General features: G+C 35.9%; 1 protein-coding gene across 2 annotated transcripts; it reads left to right on the forward strand.

Annotated features, from left to right (window-relative positions):
* Positions 1-1,150: 1,150 nt before the first annotated feature.
* Positions 1,151-18,371, forward strand: LOC104886771 (aquaporin SIP1-2). 2 transcript variants are annotated; one of them, XM_010671277.4, is made up of 3 exons: positions 1,151-1,675; positions 16,476-16,748; positions 18,031-18,371. In XM_010671277.4, exons 1-3 carry the CDS (start codon positions 1,364-1,366, stop codon positions 18,196-18,198), a joined length of 753 nt encoding a protein of 250 aa, XP_010669579.1. In that variant the 5' UTR covers positions 1,151-1,363; the 3' UTR covers positions 18,199-18,371. The 2 variants fall into 2 exon arrangements, with proteins under 2 accessions (XP_010669579.1, XP_010669580.1); XM_010671278.4 differs by lacking the exon at positions 1,151-1,675 and adding an exon at positions 13,503-13,973.
* The last annotated feature ends 1,535 nt before the right edge of the window (positions 18,372-19,906 follow it).

The raw sequence follows: 19,906 nt of genomic DNA on the forward strand, positions 1-19,906 counted from the left end.
CAAGTATAGAAGAAACTCATAATAATAGTACATAAAAATTAACTTGCATCCTCTACTGTCAGAGTGTCCAGTTGTCTCCTAATAGAACAAAGACGGTCATGAGACCTCTTCTCCGTGTACACAGTCCAACTCTGCGCTCGTGGACCTCCCCCACCACTAATATGCTATGCGCGTGGCTTCAAGCATGAAAAGTACTCATAAATCCATGCCTGGAGTAAAGTCAAACAGTCATTGATCCCAACTGTGGAGGTCCGACTAGCCTCACCCAACTGACGATACAAGTACGCAAGTGTAGCCGACCCCCAGGAGAACGTGTGAACGATATCTAGAGACCTGACCTCAACAAGGTCAAATGGTATCTACCTCGATCCACTCTTATCTGTGAATAAACAACACCCTAGAATCAACCATATAATACCCGTCAGATGTCTCTCCAATGGAGCAGGTGGCTCTGCGTCTGACAGAATCTCCGCAACCCCTTGTGCAGCAATAGCACCATTTTCCCAAAATGGACCCCCGAGGCCTGCAACTGTCCTACCGATCGAGTCAGCAACCAAACCTCTAAAAGTATCAGATGAAGTGGTGTCATGAAACATGCACCCCTCAATTGGGCTTGTGTCTTTCCCATTTTCTGCGTGAGTGACATCACGTCCAAAAATTATTGTTGGGATGTCATTAACCATTGGAACTCTCAAACTCAAGCATCCAAGAGGATTGTATTTCTTCCCCCTCTATACATTAGTCAGGCAGCATTGTGAAATTAACCCCAATCTGTCTCACAAATGCGTGTCTAATTCCGTAGCCCCCTCCCCCCACCCATGCCAATTTTGAAAATTCTAAAGCGACACTTCTTATGGGTTCTAAAACAGCATTGTGAAATATATGGTGAATTTTGAAAAAAGTGAGTGTATCAGGTGAATAAAATATTTGTTAGGAGTATATGGTGAAAAACCTGTTAACTTTTTTTTTTAGGGGAAAAAACCTGTTAACTTTAAATATAGGAAAAAGGTGTAAAAAAAACGGAAGGAGGACTTGCGTGGAAATGTGGATAAGCCCAATAATGAATTAGCCAATACCCAAAATTTAATTTTTTGAATAGGCCCAATACCCAATTTTAATATCCTATATTAGCAAAATGTTTGATCCGACATTTCTCCCGAGACGATTGATCCTTTAGATAAAATACAGGTGAATGATAATTGGAGATTTATAGTAGATAGAAATTGAATTAGTAAAGTTCAAAATCAAATACTACTTGAAGCAAAAACCAAAATCATAGTATTCTGAACCATAAATAAATCTCACTCAACTTCAATTTCTCCCAAATCTCTCATCTAAACCTCGATTAAAGCAAAAACTAGACATGACGAAAGGGGTGGGGGGAATAACAAAGGCAGTTATAGGAGACGCCCTTATGTCATTCGGATGGATGTTTACAGCGTCGGCACTTGGCGCAGCAACGTCAGTTGTGGCGGCGGCTTTAGGCGTGGAGACTGAAAACAAAATGATCCATGTTGTGTTCACTGCGATCATAATGGTTCACATACTTATTTGCGATGCTTTAGCAGTGATGCTTGGTGGCGCTAGCTTTAATCCTACCGCTAACGCCGCCATGTATGCCGCCGGTATTGGTGGCGATACTATCTTTTCCATGGCACTTCGCTTTCCTGCCCAGGTAATTTTCTCTTTTTACTACTTTTTCTTTATTCCTACTAGCTACTACTTTTTTTTATAAATGGTTATTTATTCCTAGTTACCTATCATTTGTGAATAGAGTATTATATACTTTTCTATGCTTACAAAGTTTCATATAAAATCGTTTTACAATGAAGGATCACTTGTCGTAATAAAAATATCTAGTAAGTCTTGTATAATTAGAGTATCTTATAATAAAATTAGAGTTTTTTGTGAGGATATACCAAGGTAATAGGACATCTTGTAGGGATATACCTTACTAATTTTTTTTTGTGGGAATATACCAACCTAAATTTAAGTTTTGTTGAAAGGTATCAAAAACATTATTTTCGTCGAGAAAGTCAAATTTCCAGCCTTTGACTTGCTTAATTACTCTTTGTATAGTGTGTGATATTCAATTTCTTCTATTAAATTCATTTTCCTCCAACGTCCTCACTGTCATTTTGTGGCTCACACACGAGTTCCTACCAATTCAAATACCGAAAATTTGAATTTTTCGCTGAAAATAGTGTTTTTAGTACCTTTTAACAAAACTTAAATTTAGGTTGGTATATCCCCATAAATTTTTTTTAGTGAGGTATATACCCACAACATGCCCTATTACCCTGGTATATCCCCGCAAAAAACTCAAAAAATTATGATAAGATCACTTCACTTTGATAATGAATCATCTTGTACGGAGTCAATTTTATTATAAGTAACCTCTTAAATCACGAGTTACCTTCGTGTTATTATAATTATGGAAATGCGTTCTTATATGAATATTTGATGTATGAGAAAATGTTTGGTTGAAAGCATTACATAGCACTTTCACACGATTTTTTAGTTAATCTAATGGACTAGGGTGTTATATCCATTAATTTGTGAAAAGTTTGATAAGTTATACTTCCTTTGTTTTTGCATTGGCAACCAAATAATAGTAATCATTTTTTATTTTCTAGAAATTTCTACTTCCCGTGATTTTTTCGTGTCAATTATATACTTACTTATTATACTTTAGAAGAGAACGTTAGGAGGATAAATTGTATACTTTAATGCCTTATGTTGTAATATATAGATATATAATATGGATCAATAGATTAGTGTTGTTAAAAATGATAGGTATAACTTGTGCTATTGATGATATTAGAGTGAACTAATCCTTTCCAATAGCCTACTCCTTGCATCGATGCATTATGGTTTATCTAGAGTTAATTTAGCTAAAAGATTTAGACATATATCGGTCAAGTGGTTACAAAGTATCAAATGACAATGGTTGTTAGCTGTTAGACCGCAAAAAGATAAGTAGAATAATGCATGAGATGCGCATTTTTTTAAAGTGGTTTGTTTGCGATGGAGAATGAATAATTTGATTAGGCAAACATAGAAGCGAAAGAGCTTCTTCATAGTAGATGTAACTCTAAAGAGCTATAGAATCACAATTCATAAAAGCTAGACAAAAGGTATATGAGGGGGGTTCCCAGGGGATTGTTTGGGTTAGGCCTAAAGCAAGATGAGGGTATGTAAGGAGCCCAACAATATAGGGTCCCAAAAATATAAGGTCTCTAAGATGTATTATTCTAAAAAAATGTACTTCATATTTGAGAAAATTACCTTTGTATTTCATTTCTAATAAATTTCTTAGTGATCAATATTTGAATAATCAACTTTCCATCTTTAATATTTCAACCTTTCCTCTTTATTTTTAGGATTTTTTAACTAGAATAATACAAACTTTTGCCTGTTCTCTAGCAATAATACAAACTTTTGATTATTTTTAAATAATACAAACTTTACACCAAAATTCCTCCAATAGGACAATACCGGTTGGTAACTTATTGTAGGAGGTAAAAAAGCTGATGTGGCACTTCCAGGACACATGTCGCATTTTTATTGGTTGATTTTTTAAATCTGAAAAAAAAAATTCCTTTCTTCTATTGCTCCCCCTCCAACTCTCTTTCTCCCCGAACCCCACTCACCCCACCATGGCTTCTGTACAACCCTTCCTCTCTTTCATGGCTTCCATTCTCACTCCTCTTCCTCCCATTTTCTCTCACCTCCTTCCTGCCATGGCTTCCCACTCTTTCACCTCCTCCTCTAATGGCGACGAAACCCCTTCCAAAGGAACCCCCTCTAGAAACCGTCGCCGGATTATCAAAACATCTTCGCCGCCAACAACGGTGAATCTCCACCCTCGCCGACCACCAGGCAGAGAGAAATTCTTTCGCCGCTCAAGTTAAAGCCAAGTTTCGCCACCCAAATAATTAATGCCGAAAACAATCAAGAAACTCAAACACATGATCTTAATCCAGTGTAACGACACCAACGACGGAGATTGGTCCAGTATAACGACACCAACGATGGAGATCGGGTTTCAAAGCTTAACTCTTCTTGGGTTTCAAATATTTTATGTTCTTGGATTTCAGAGTTTTTCTTCGTGGTGGTGAGGTTACGCATCGAACTGAGTCAAAGTGGGGGAAGGTGGGAAATTAGTCAGTTGAATTGGTGGTTCGTCGAGGGAGTCATCGAGTTCATCGCCAAAGCCTTCGAAGTCAAGAGGAGGAGGAGAAGTAGAGGCCAAAGTGGAGGGAGAGGTGGTGGAGGAGGAGAGAAAAGGTCGTGGAGGAGGATAGACAGAGAAGGGCCAGACCATTAGTTCTCCGGTGGCCAAGGGTGGGGGTTCTCTGGTGGGCAGGGGTGGGGGGAGGGGCCAGGATTGGGGGTGGAGTTGGTTGCAGTTAATTAGGGGAGGGAGAGGAGAGAGAATTTTTTTGGGTTTTTTAAAAGAAAATTTTCGTATTTTACAGGTTACAAGTCAACTTGTCTTACTAGAGGAATTTCTAGGTAAAGTTTGTATTATTAAAAAATAATTAGAAGTTTGTATTATTGTGAGAGAATGGCCAAAAGTTTGTATTATTTTTGTTAAAAAATCCTTATTTTTATAAGTTAAAGGTTTAATTTTCATGTTAGAATAAGGGCCCAAAAAATATTCAAGACGGTCTTGACCTAGAGTAATAAAGCACTAGTTTTACATGCACGCGATGCGTGCGATAACGTGTGATAACAAATGAAGTAGAAAATAAAATTATTTGGGAAGAAAAACCGTCTTTACATTTTATTTTCTCAAAAACTGATGTTCAGTTTAAATGTCCTACTTCACCCCCTTTTTTCATTCAAATGAAACAGTTAGTTATCCTTTAATTCTTTTTTACTTTTTTTTTTCCTTTTTCTATTTTTTGGTGTCCCCCATGTGTTGCCTTATATAATAGAGATATATTCAAAAGAAGGCGGTTCCTTTTTTCAAAGTAATAATCGGTATTATACCGTTAAAAAGACTCTGTTGGAAGGTGACTAGAAAATTGGTCTAATAGTACTATAGCAGTGTCTTAGAAGTTTATGTTTTCCACAATCTCAAATTCTTAATGGAGTCATTCTCTTGTGACTTTGTGAGCCACTGAATTACAGTTCCTAATCCATGTGGACGTAAAAGAAAGTTTTTTCCCCTGAGGTGCACATGGTCGTCAGAATTTACACATTAAAAGAAAAATAAGATATAGGACGCACTCCCTCCGTTTCAAATTAATCTACACACTTTGACATTTTATACTATTCACAAATTACACTTTGACTTGTGATTTATACGTGAATAAAAACATAGTAATGTGGGATTTGTTAGATTCGTCTTAGTATGTATTTTATTAATATGTACTTTTTATAATTTTTAGAAATACAAAACTAAAGATATATGTCTTCAAAGTTTTACATTGGCATACGTGAAAAGTATAAGTGTGTAGATTAAAATGAAACGGATGGAGTAGTATTTTGCATCTGCATATGACGAGCTACTTTCTTGGACACCATTTGTTGAGGGAATGAGGGTGTATCTAAAAAGTAACCGATACCCACTTTTCTTTAATTATTGTAGTAATAATGGAGAAAAGGCAATTGAAAAACTAGTTACAAGTGCATCCAAACATTCAATGCCAACTAGACAACTTGTTTACTTGGTGAGATGTCGAAGTAGGTGGTGTATGATATTTTTTTTTAAGATGACTAAGATGAAGAATTCTATTGAGTTGAAACTTCTTATAGGTTAACAATTTAAGTTAGGGACTAGACACTTAGGGGGGAGAAGATAGGGATCGTTGGTGGTGTTTGATATGATAAAGGGGTAGGGATCCTCTCCCCAAAATGCCTCTCAAGGGGACTAATTCTAACATTGAGGTTGGAAGGTATAATTCGTGGAGTTTCTCTTGGAAGAGACTATTCACTTTTACATTAAAATTAGGCAATAATAAGTCTGATATTAAAAAGAAAAATAACCTAATTAATCCATTTAGTGACTAAATCTATTTTTATATTAAAAATTAGACCACCTCTTTTAATAATTTTTGTAATTCTTATCATTAGATTAAGCTTTTTTTTTACAGGAAAAAAATGATTTCATTAATAAGGGATAGTCAAACGGCACTTATAATCAATTCCTGAAAAATCGAAAATTTCAACACAAATATATAATACCTTAAAACTAAATACATCGCAGATTTAATTTTTTTTAAAGAGAAATTTCATTAATTGAAGGCCAAACTGCATCTACAATAAGTAATAAGAAAAACATGATACAATTAAACAAGATCAGATCAATTTCGTCTTCGATGAAACTACAATGAACCAGATCGAATATTGTGGCGCAAGTCCCTTGTATTTGTTGTCCCAATCAACTATTAATGGAACCGTCTATCATTTTGACATAGTTTGGTGAAGAACATTCTTGATCTATCCATATTGATCGCATCCGAGCTTCCAATACCTTCATGTTGATAGTTTTGAACTTCAACCAATGAGAACAATTTCTCATACCTACAAATAAAAAAACTAGACTCACAACTCCCATAGGGGAGAAGGAAACCTCCACAACCGAGAAGACTAGTCTTCCCATATCAGGGCACCAAAAACTCTCATAAAGAGAGACTAACTTATTCAACAAAACAAAAGGACAAACTCGAAAGTGAAAACAAGAAAGGAAAAGGGGCTTACCATGGATGAGATAATCCATGGCAGCCCCTAACTGATGAAGGGAAAGGGGAAAAGGGGAGGCGGCTAGAGAGAAAAACTAGGTTTTATTGCAGATTTAATTAAAAATAACCTTTATAAAAAAAAAACTTCATCCGAAGTAAGGGTTCAACAAGAATTTAAAATCATGGGCAATCCTTCACATGGTGCAACAATAGATCGGGAAAAGACAGGATCTATGAAAGACTAGATAGAGTGTATGCTACGGAGGATTGGTTACACAAGAAATCGGAAGCAACAGTTTTAAACCTTCCTATTCTAGTCTCAGACCATAGTCGTCCCATCTTATTACTCACTTCTCCGCCAAAATCACAAAAAAGGACGCCTATAAAAATGGAAGCATGGTGTTTAGATTTCAAGGAAATCGTGAATATCATCTCAGATCATTGGCATCTCCCGATTAATGGATCCCCGATGTTCAGACTTGCGAAGAAATGTCGTCAAATACGATATTTTCTGTTCAAATGGTGTAAGGATTATAAACAAAGTCATAACATTAGCTGGGAAGAATGTCTTAACAAGTGTGGCGAAATTCAAGCCTGTCTTCCCTTTGATAATGGAGGGTTACTGGATGAAGAGAGCAGGAAAGAGGCTAAAGAAAAGGTCGGAATTCAACTACAATATTGGCAGCAGAGAGCAAAGAGCAAATGGAAAGCCTGGGAGGATACGAATACCAAATGGTTCTTCAGGAAAGCAAAACGACGGAGATGACGAAATGAAATACTAATGCTCAAGACCGCAGACGGTAATTGGATCTCAAGTAAGGAAGATATTCAGCAGGAATGGATTAAGCATTTTACTCATATCTATCAAGGAGCTCAGCTTGATGATGGGTATTTGGGGGAACTTTCTACGATTCAAAATTTGATACCACACATATCTGATGAGCAGCAACACAGTCTTGCCAAGCAGTTACTTTTGAAGAAGTCAGGCTCGTGGTGTTCCAAATGGGAGGTCTCAAAGCCCCCGGCTCGGATGGAATACCCGCTTTGTTTTATCAAAAATATTGGCCAGTGGTGGGAAAAGATATCTGGCAAGCAGTTTCTCACTTCTTCTCTACGGGATATATCCTGCTCGAGTGGAATCAAACGAATATCTGTCTAATACCCAAGAAGGATCGGCCTGACGAAGCAAGCCAATACCGTCCCATAAGCCTCTGCAATGTGATCTATGAAATCATTTCGAAAATCATCTCGAATAGGCTTAAACCGATATTGCAGAGCATCGTCTCCCCTTTTCAGAATGCGTTTGTTCCCGGGAGACTCATGGCGGGTAATTGTCTCATAGCACATGAGCTGGTCGGAGGAATCAAGCAACGCACAAAAGGAAAGCTTTACTTTGGCGCACTGAAAATTGATATGTTCAAAGCTTACGACAAGGTTGATTGGGATTTCCTAGAATGGTTACTAACCCAAATGAGGATTCCAGTCATATGTCGCCATTGGATCATCCAGTGTGTCACAACTGTTTCTTACTCCATTCTCATAAATGGAGAGCCAACAAAAAGATTCAAACCCACATGCGGCCTCAGACAGGGAGATCATCTATCTTCATACCTCTTTATACTTGTTATGGATATTCTGTCTAGACTGCTAATGAAAGGAGCTGATGATCATATTTTTCAAGGTATTAAACTCAATAGAACAGGCCCATCTGTATCTCACTTGTTCTTTGCAGATGACTCCTTGATTTTTTTTCAAGGCCACTCCTAAAGCTTGTGAAGGGGTAAAAAATATTTTGGCGAAATTCAGCAGGTTATCTGGAGAAGTTATCAACTTCCATAAATCTCTCATTATGTTCAGCCCAAACACACCAGTGGGATGTCGTCAACAAATGAAAAACATAGTTAACACTCCTTCTGCAGAGTCAATTGGGAAGTATTTAGGCTGTAACATCGAGGTAAATGGAAGAAACTCCAGACGGTTCCTTCCACTAATAGAGAAGGTGGATCAGCGACTCTCGAGCTAGCATCATCTTTCTCTCTCAATAGCAGGACGAGTCATGCTCATAAACAGCGTCCTTTCCATGCTCAGCTTACATATCCTCAGTGTTTTCCTCATTCCAAAGGCGACGGCAGATAAGTTAAATTCAATTTTCGCACGGTTCTTGTGGGCGGGCTCCCGCGACTCAAAACCAATTTACTGGAAAAGTAAGTCAACTTTGGAACTTCCCAAAGGGGGAGGAGGGTTAGGAATCAGGAACGTCAACCTTTTCAACAAGCTCTCCTTGCAAAACAAGCGGTCATGATCCATAATTCAAGCCATTCCTTGATTTCCCAGATCTACTGCGCCAGATACAGAAACTCTACAGTTAACATGGTCTTGCAGAAAAACAAGTTAGGCAAAGTTTCTTGGGGTTTCCGAGGACTTTGCAGATCAATTCAAGACTGTTCTGAAGGATTCGTTAAGTTAATAGGAGACGGCTCGAACACAAGCATCCTTCATGACAAGTGGTTGAAGGGCGATAATATTGAAACAAAACCGGCCATCAATTTGGAAGCCCTCGAACTTCGAAAAGTAAAGGACCTGATGAATACAACTCAAAAATCATGGAACACTTCACTCATATGGAAAGTCTTCTCGCCAGAAACCTCTACCAGGATTCTATCCACATATATTCCTAAGGAGACTTTCCAAGATCAGTTCAAATGGATTGAATCCAAATCGGGGTCCTCGAGAGTGAAAGACATTTACGCCCATCTCCTGATTCATAAAGGTAACTTAGGAGCGGATCAAGGAAATAGAAGTTTTTGGAGTAAACTCTGGGCCTCTGACCTCATTCCCAAATGAAAATTCTTCATGTGGAGACTATTACACAAGGCCCTAGCCACCAACTCCAATCTGATTAAAAGGAATATTCCGGTACATAAGGGATGTTATTTTTGCCACCGTCATAGGGAGGATGAAAGTCACTTGTTTCGAGATTGTGATATTGCTTCTCGAATCTGGTCGAGCTCTAATCTAGGCATCCAAACGTGCTCAAGCCAGATCATCCCCTTCGGAGAATGGGCAAAAAAATTTCTTCAGCTGTTCTGGAAGGAAGAAGGAGTGAAATCAGAGAGAGCCAAGGAATTCGTAGCCACGCTCTGGTCTATCTGGATCCACATGAACAATATAGTTTTTAGAGACCTATATGAAGACCCTACAAATATTTTAAAACGAAAGGACTACCTGCTAAGAGAGTGTATCGAGAGCAATAGAATAAAGGATTCATATCGTAACAACATCCCTTCTTCCACCGAAGCCCAACAGAGAATCCCCAATTCCCTAAATAACACTGGCCAGCAAGGAATCTGTGTTATGCTAGTGGACGGAGCTTGGAAAAGACACAGGAATAAGCATCCACGAGCAGGTATTGGTTGGACAGCCTATGTCAATGAAGTGAAAATCTTTAAGGGAAATTCAATGATCATGGCTTCGTCAGCTCTTCAAGCAGAAGCCTATGCTATCCATAGAGGCCTCTATGAAGCTCATTCGAGAGGAATCCGACACCTTCAAATCCATTCAGATTCCACGGAAGTCGTTCGTGCTTGCGATGGTCCGTATCAAGCTTTTGAGATAACCACCCTAATACTCGATATTAAAGCCATCCGTAGGGAATTTAATTACTGTGAGATAAAGAAAGTAGGTAGATTGGATGTTACCCCGGCCCACAGGTTGGCCATAGCAGCTAGGCAAGGTAAATTTGTTTCCTAGTTGGTTTGTTTGTTCTTGTCGCTGAAAAAAAAAAAACAAGAATTTAAAATTTTGGTTTTTCCATCTTTTAACCAAAACAGAACAAGTGAACAACAACTAACAAGTGTTGCCGTTTCGGCTAAAACTCTATTTTCACAATCAAGTGACAAACAACAATACATAGAACTACGACATCTATACGTGCATGATGCATACAGGATACAGCATATACCAATGACGCAATAACACTACCTCTCCTTTGGAGTCATGCATATTCTATTTCCTAGTTGGTCCACTTTAACTTTTATATAGATATTTGTTAATAGTTTTCATCATTATTATATCTAATTAGTTAATAGTTAAAATCATAGATACTTGATATTTATCAATATACATTTCAATAAATCTAATAGGTAATGTTTAGATTATAATATTTGTTTGTGAACTTTAGTAAGAAAAAGGGTATATTGCAAAAGTAAAAAAAAATAATTTAAAGATGACCTAATTTGTTGGATACCCTCATTCCACCCCTGTCAAAGGATTTCGCCTCTTGCTCCTTGTAAAGTGGGACCCTCAAATTCTCCACTTGCAACAACTTCATGTTACTTTTTTAAAAAAATAACAAAAAATAAAAAATCGTAGAAGTCAATATAAAATAACTAAAATTGAATAAATTATTATTAAATTACGAAGTGCTACGACTTATTTTTAGTTGAAAAAAAATACAAAATTAAAAAAGTGTTTTCTAAACATTATAACTTAACTTAATAACACCTTGTTCTGTTCAACTTATTTTAACTTATTTAAGATCTTATAAGATAAGATAAAATAAGAAATCTATTAACTTATCTTCACTCTAAGATAAGTTCATCTGAAATAAGTTTAGGTAACATAAGACAAAATAAGTTGAATCAAATGGACCTTAAAAGAAAGAATATAAAAAAATTTACTATCCATGAAGGGTTTTATATCCTAATACATCTTAATGAAGTGACCTAGAGTTGCAACATAATTTACAATATGATTGCTTTTTTGGTAAAGTTATCTTAATTTTTCATATTTGGTTTAAGTTTTCTCTTTCCTCCAAAATTCCTCTAATTTTGAGAGTGAAGGAAAATGAAAATTTTGTAAAGAGACTTTTCTTTCACTTCTTTTCATTTTCTATCACTTATAATGTTAATTCTGAACCAGACATTAGAAATCAAAATGTTTTCTTTTCCACTTTATTTCTTTTCCTTCTAACTCCCTTCTACCAAAGGAGCTGTAAATCACGGTGTCAAAATGGTTCATCAATTGCTTGATATCATCCCATAGCAACTTCGCCTGAATCTTCCCGTGGTACTGAGTTGCCTTTACAAAAGAATTATAACATGAATTTTTATTCGCAAGATCTTATATACTTCCTCCGTAACAAAATAGATGTTACATTTTTTTAGGCAATATTTTTTTTGAAGAGGAGAGAGATAGAGAGAAAGAAAAGAGGAGATCTGATAAACTTCATTGGGCCCACACACAAGCCCATGTTGGAGGAGAGAGTGACCACATACAAGGTTGGCAGGGTTCCATCCTAAAATCAATTGGTGATAGGTGGAGTAACCCACCAATCTATATGTTAGTCATTCTCTCTCTAATTCTTCAATATGGGACAATTATTTCTAACTCACATGTGGGCTTTACTCTTAACAAGATCCATGTGATAGGAGAGGGATAGAGAGAGATTATTGCCTAAAAAGAAAGTGTAACATCTATTTTGTTACAACCATATTTAAAAAGTGTAACATCTATTTTGTAACGGATAAAGTAGACTTTCTCAGGGTATGTTTGTATGAACACTAGTGGAGCACTAATATTCTCATATTAGATATTGGACAAATTGTCTATATCATGGCATTGTTGAAATTTTTATATAAAATTAATATTAACAAATTATAAATTATAAAACATTAACTTTTTTAATATATATTTCTTTATTAGGAGTTTGTTATTTGAAATCTAGTTGATATATTAAATGACTAGTATATTATATCTTGATACCATCTTATCATATCAACTATTATATTATATTTTGATGGCATCTTATAATATCGAGTAAATGTTATATTAAATTGTATTGTATCAACTTGCTACTAAATTACAAAATGCCATGGTATGGGACAAATTGTCCAATATCAAATATAGCCATATAGGAGAATACTTTCTAACCAAGGACCCTTGGGTCCAAGGATATCGCTTCCTATCTCCCACGATCAAGGTTCGAATATTGGTGGAAGCAAATATCAATATTGTTGGGGAGGGGAAGGGGGGGGGGGGGAGAATACTTTCTCGTACTAGTTATAGGTTGGTTGCCTTTAAAAAGCGTAAAAGTGGGGTAAGTGCAGTTCCAGTGCCAAATCTCAAACTTTTGGGATCGCATTCGGTTGGCCCCCTTGTTAATGTTAGGGGTGTGCATTGGTCAAATACAAGTTGGACTGGAAGACTGGAATCTGGAAATTTGTGAATCAGGATCGACTGGAATATCCAAATCTGTATTTAGAAAAAAAAATTGCTTAGATTTAATATTTGAAAATTCGATACATTAAAATTTAATCATTCTAAGACTATAATCCTAAATACATAGGTTTTTATCTTTCTAACTTTCTAAATTTTTTTGTAAATGAGCAATGAGTGAAAAAAAAATAGCTTTCATGATACACCCGAATATATGATAAAATTTATAATAAATATAGTTGACAAGATTTAGAAATTAACAAAGTGATATATTCACGGAATTTTTATAGGACTTTAAGGTGATGAAATCAAACCTTATTAAAAAAAATATATATATAATGATAAAATATCCCTATTTTCAACTTACTTTTTTGTTTTTCGACATGTGAATCACCCCCCAAATTATTTCTTTCCTTTTTCGCGCCATTTGTTGAATAATTGGTAATGATTTTAAAGTGATCTTTAAAAAAGAACATAAAAGAAGAAGATGAGTCATATATTCACTCAAGTCTCAATACTGAATTTAGACATGAAAACCACGAGTAGCACCAAAATACCAACAAATACAAAACCACACAAACTTTCAAACAAACAATGACGCCTTCTCCATTAAAAAAAGGTATAATTAGTAGGTCTGTCACGCACGTTGACAACTATCCAAATTTTAAACCAGACCAAAATCAACCAGTAGCAGAAAGAGCGAGAAAAAAAAAAAAAAAAAGAGGAGAGAGAAAATAAATATCACAGGAAAGCTTCGAAACAATGGCTTCTTTAATGGCGGCGATCAAATTAGCAATCGGAGACGCCATTCTAACATCATTATGGGTGTTTTCAGCTTCAACAATTGGTCTTTTCACCTACCTAATTTCGACTACACTAGGAATTCAAGGTCCGATAACCCTAGTTATTACCACCTCAATCGTCGCTATTCTCGTCTTCTTCTATACCTTCATCGGCGGACTTCTCGGCGGTGCTAGCTTTAATCCTACTGGTACTGCTGCATTTTACGCCGTCGGAATTGGCCGCGATTCTCTCCTCTCTTTGGCTCTTCGCTTTCCTGCTCAGGTCCTTTTTTAATCTCTCATCGTCTTTTGACCTCGGATTTTGGCTGATTTTTTTTTTTTTTTTGAATATGGAAGTATGTGGAATATAAGTGAATTGGATATTAACTACCTTGTTTGGTTATATATAGGAACTCATACTTCGTAGGAAGTTATTTTTTCCATGTATTTGAAATTGCTAGGAAGTGTAAAATTGTGTTTGGTTGATAATGAGAAGTAGAACTTTCTATGGGAAGCTCTACTTACCTAGGGGACCTAGATAAGTAACAATGGAGGAAGTAGAACTTCCTATGAAGTACAAATTCCTATGATTTTGCCAACCAAATAACTTCATATACTTCTACTTCTTAGAAATTTGCACTTCTCATAATTTGTTTTGTCAGCCAAACAAGGCCTAAGGGGTGGTTTGGTTGAAGTTGGGAAGTATAGCTTCTGTTGAATTTGCATTGCCCATGAAATTTCCATTTTCTAGGAAGTACATTTTTTTGTTTGGTTGAACATGAGAAATTTTATTTTCTATGAAAATTTCCACTTACCGAGGGGCTTATAAAAGTTATTTCCTCCATTTTGTAGGAAATAGAACTTCCTAGAAAGTTTTACTTCCCATGTTTTTGCCAACCAAACAACAACACATATACCTACTTCCTAGGAATTTTAATTTGCCGTGTATTTGAAGGTTAACCAGACAAGCTCTAAGTGGTTGTTTGGTTCACACAAAGCAATTACAATTTTCGTAAAATATAAGAATTGATTTACCTACCCTCTCTTTGGTCACTCACAAATCACAATTCCTATATAAATTCCTATAAATTACAACTTCCTTTATGACTAGCAAATAATTTAGACTAATTCATAAGAATTTCACAAGGAAATTAAATTCTCCCAAATTGTAAATTCCTATGGGAATATAATTCCAATTGCAACCAAAGTCCAAATAAGCACTCAATAGAGTAGAGTCATAATCAGGTAGAAGAAATTTTGTTACAATTATGATAAGAATTAGAGCCTAGGTCCCTAATTTATTGCTCCGTTTCCTTTTTGGCGTCGTGAAGTCTCATTGATATGATATGTAGAAAGAAACATTTTTTCATGCAATCTTGGTAGGCATAAAATGACTTTTATGCTAAGGATGATAACTGTTAAGAGTCATAATCAGGTAGAAGAAATTTAGTTACAGTTATGATAAGAATTACAGCCTCGGTCCCTAATTTATTGCTCGGTTTCCTATTTTGGTGTCGTAAAATCTCATTGATATGTAGAAAGAATTGTTATCATGTCGGGGGGAGGGGGTTTTGTTAGATACGTCATAACTCATAAAGTATAATTTCAACTTTTCATAACTATTCCAGATACATAATAAAAGATATTAATAGTCAAACATATTTTTTGTAGACACTAAAAAAGTAGCTGGCTTATAGGGACGGAGGGAGTATCAACAATGTTGTCAGTTGGCTTGAAAGTTTGACTTGTTTTCTGGTAGAAATGCTATTAAAATCTTACTTTTCGTTCAACATTTTACCTGTGGAGGCGGAGTTTAGTTTTAGCTAGATGGGAAGTCTTGTTTAATGTAATTGACATATGGTGGGAGGACTTCGAAGTAGAGGTGTCTTCTTGATGATGTGGAGAAGCTTTGTTTATATGAAGGATTAGATATCTAGGTGAACACATGGGGTTTGAGACTGAGACAAATGTTTTAGCATTAAGAGTGGTCAGTTAGTACTTCCTCCATTCCAAATTAGTTGTAACACCACCCTTTTTAGAAGTTTCAAATTAGTTGGATCATTACTTTATTCGGTGATGTGGTATCTCTATCTCTTTGAGTCTCAACCGATCATATCGATCCCTCTTTTGACCTCTCTATATTTTTCCTCCTAAAGCATGTGTCTCCCCCTTATATTGCAACTAATTGGAAAGGAGGATATTGTTTATCAACTTCTTATTGAAGCATGTGGTTTAGCTACGTGAATTGGTTCATTTGATGTTTTTTCTGCCAGAATTTTACTAAAGCATTACTGGTTAAGTTGGCCTGCATTACGTCTGACTAGTTTTCAGTCGTCTTCTTGTCTCACTTATGAGTAGTAGTTGCTATAAGTGAGTTCTCACTTCTTTTTCTTTAATTGGACTGTGTAATTCACGTTAAATTGGATGAGCCTGAAGTGATATGTTTGTTGCCCAACTTCTGACATGTAACTTATAAGCAAAGAACTTGTAAGAAGTTTTATATAATCTTCCTAAGATATGATTCCAAAATTGTGCGGAACTTCCAATATCAATCAAGCATACCTGTTGGCTTTTCTTTGATGAGATCTTTCATGGTTTATAAGCTTATATGTATTTTCTGCTTTTACTATTTTGCTGTACATTTTGATTATGCATGCAGTCACATCTGTCGTGGAAGATTGTTGGCTTGGAACAAAACTGAAGTCAAAAGGAAATCAGAAGTTGGGGATAAATCCGTCATATTCTTCTAAGTAATTTTTGAAGGAGTGACTTTGTCTTTTGGCAGGCTGCTGGAGCTGTAGCCGGTGCTTTGGCAATCTCCGAAGTGATGCCAAGTCAGTACAAACACATGTTGGGGGGACCTTCTATTAAAGTGGACTTGCATACTGCAGCCGTGGCAGAAGGGGTGTTGACGTTTCTTATAACCTTCATTGTCCTCATCATCATCCTCAAGGTTCCAGGTGGCATGTTGGTAAAGACATGGCTGCTTGCTATGGCTACTGTCACTATGGTTGTTACCGGTTCCAGTTATACTGGGCCTTCAATGAATCCCGCCAATGTGAGTATATTTTTCGCTGAAATACTCTGTAGCATGTCATCTTTTCAATGTCTTTATTCATGTCTGTAGTAGCCAGCTACTCCAACAATTTTATTATGGTTACCTATCTAGTTTTGCCACCTTACAAGGTCTATAATATCTTTTCAATTAATTTAGATTAGTGATTGGCTTGATTACGTGTTTTTTCTTATTGGGTTCGAAGTTAGAGCCCATTGAAGTAGAAACCTGAAGGGTTTTGTACTGTGCACTGTCATACATCTGTTTTATATGAATTGGTGTTGTAGAATGAAATACATCATACATCACATAATTATATAGGTTTTAGAACCTCCCGTCAAAAAAAAAAAAAAAAAACCCTTTTAGAGCCAAATATCTAACTGAAGTTGGCAACTGATCCCCGTGGAACTTCACAACCAAGTGATAGCCTCATTCCTCTTTTGTGCTGTTGGTAGAATTATTCCTGAGTCTCGTCTTACACAGTGGAGAAGTACATAACTACAGATATTGGTGGTGATAGATTATAAGCACCTTTTAATATAGACCAGGGAAAGGGAACGAAGATCAGATTATAAGCACCTCTATGATTCATATTGGGCCAACTATCCCAACAGTTAAAAGGAGAAATAACGATTTGGTTCAAATGCAGAAAAGTGTATATATCAGCAATATTTAATGGGTAGACGCTTCCTGATATAAAAAGTATGTGATATGGCTTTATAATACTCCAAAAAGAACATAAATTTTGTCTTGATTCTACTTATTTTGTTGTTGGACTTCTATCCTACATGATAAATTGATGTATGTAAAGCCGTTGGAACTTTTACACAATTTGATGCAGTACTCTAATTCCACTGCACATGCGACTGACCATGTGTATCTTTATTTATGTCATTGATGGACCAAATTTGGGCAAGTTTCAAGCCTTGACTGTGAACAATATGTGACCGTCAAAATATAAAGGGTTTGGCTTTTAGTGTCTACTGTTTGATTCCAAACCGAGTCTGAATTTTGGTGAAGTCAGGTTGATAGCAGATTCTAATGTCTGCAAGCTTTGAAGTTACAATGTGTTAAGTTGTGCCACCGCCCACCAGAATGCAAACACGATAAGAAATTCAATATTTTGTTATTTACATACTGAATGCCTCAGTTTGATTTGTATGTTGTGATTTATGAGCGCTGCATGGTTTCTTAGACCATATTTTATATAGAAATCACCCTAGAATGGACATGTTTCTCCGATTATTTAACTTCTTGACAGAGAAATTGTCTTCTGTCGTTGCAGGCCTTTGGATGGGCATACATGAGAAATCAGCATAATACATGGGACCAGTTTTATGTTTACTGGATATGCCCTTTTATTGGTGCAATTGCGGCTGCTTGGTTGTTCCGAGTCATCTACCCTCAGCCTAAAAAGCAGAAGAAAGCTCCAAAGAACAGGAAAGCAGACTAGTTTGGTTTCAGATTTGTACCAAGGAAATTGGCTGTTTATAGATTAATGTGGTTCTTTTACCAATTTCTTATGTTTCATTTTCTTCAAAAGTAATTTGAACTTCCGAAATTATGAATGTTCATAGGGGGGGTCTGGTAAAATGCTAGAAATGGAAGTGTTTCATTAGATTCCAAGTGTTTCAGGTTTTGGTCTCGAGTTCGCCTTTGCTTATCAGTTTTGCTGTTTGGCTGATTATATATGTGCAATTGGGCATTGAAAAGATGGAGTCAGTACTTTCTCATCTTCTAGCAAAGCAGGTTCATGGAAGTTCTACCAGACATAAGAATATGATCTTACTGCATACACTCAAAAGACAGAAAGTTGTGTAACAGGATCATCAAATGCGCAACTTTGAAGCGAATGACACATGCATCATGTAAAGTACCAAACGACTCCTTTAATCATGCAACTAATACTTGCTTTTAATTCCGTCCTTTTTTCGTCTAAATTTAAGAAGAGATGCAAAGCAAGCAAAGGAAAATATAGAAAGTGTACAGTAAATATTAAGTTGGTTGTGTTGTTGTGTACATATAGAAGACATCTCAAATTAAGTGTTCAAAGTATGAGCAAGAGCCAGACGTAAACAACATAGATTGCAAATAAACGTGAATAACATAGAGTGATATGATATGACCAATCCTAAATAAGCAATTTTTTTTCTTGAGATGGGAATCATAGAGCACTTCACCTAATAAATCAATAAACACATTAAGAGAAAAATAAAATTAAAGAAAGTGCCTCGGTTGAGATGTGGCTTAGTCTGATTCATGATTGAGACAAGTTTTCACTTATATGACATTTTTGTACTAGTTTAAAACAACTTTCTATTAGTTCAAGCTATATTTATTGATTTTTTGCACAAATTTATTAGTTTACGTAACAAAATTATCGATTTTATGTATTTTACATTATCAGTTTATGGAGACGTTTTATCAGTTCATAGATATTTTAATAAATTAGTTAAATTTTTTTTATCAGTTTAAACACACGTCTTATTAGTTTTATATAAATATTTTTTTACGCCCAACAGTGTGGGTTTAGCAATGTAAATTTTGTTCTCACTCTTGGCTTATCTGGGGGTTTATGGGATATGTGGAAATGTAGAATTAATCCATTTCAGTTTGTTGTTTTACATAAAGGTTCAAGGTTTTTTTCTTGTCATATAACTTTCAGTAGCAATGCTTTAGAATCATTGTTTTATTCCTCTATGCACCTGCAAATGCTGCCCAGAAAGATACGTTTTGGGATGAATTTATCAATTATACTAATGAGCTTTCCCTTCCCTTCATTATAATGGGAGATTTTAATGAAATAGCATGTAATGATGATAAATTGGGAGGTGTTCTTCCTTCCTCAAATCGTTTTGCCCGCCTTTTTGATCTATAAACGAAAATTTCGTGTTCTGAAATACCCTTCCAAGGGCCTCAATTTACTTGGCCAACAAAGGTTCATGGTAGTAATAATATTTTGGAATGGCTTGATCATGGATTTGCTAGCATTGACTGGTAGGATCTTTTTCCTACAACCCATATAGCTAATCATATATTCTCCTCTTCGGTTCATTGCCCTATCTCTTTATCATTTCTGAATCCAAATTGAATCAAAATCCCTCCTTTTTCGTTTCGAAAAAATGTGGTGTCAAAGGAAAGATTTTGATACTCTTCTAAAG

This window comes from Beta vulgaris, chromosome 2, assembly GCF_026745355.1.
Source record: "Beta vulgaris subsp. vulgaris cultivar EL10 chromosome 2, EL10.2, whole genome shotgun sequence".
NCBI classification, from domain to species: Eukaryota; Viridiplantae; Streptophyta; class Magnoliopsida; order Caryophyllales; family Amaranthaceae; genus Beta; species Beta vulgaris.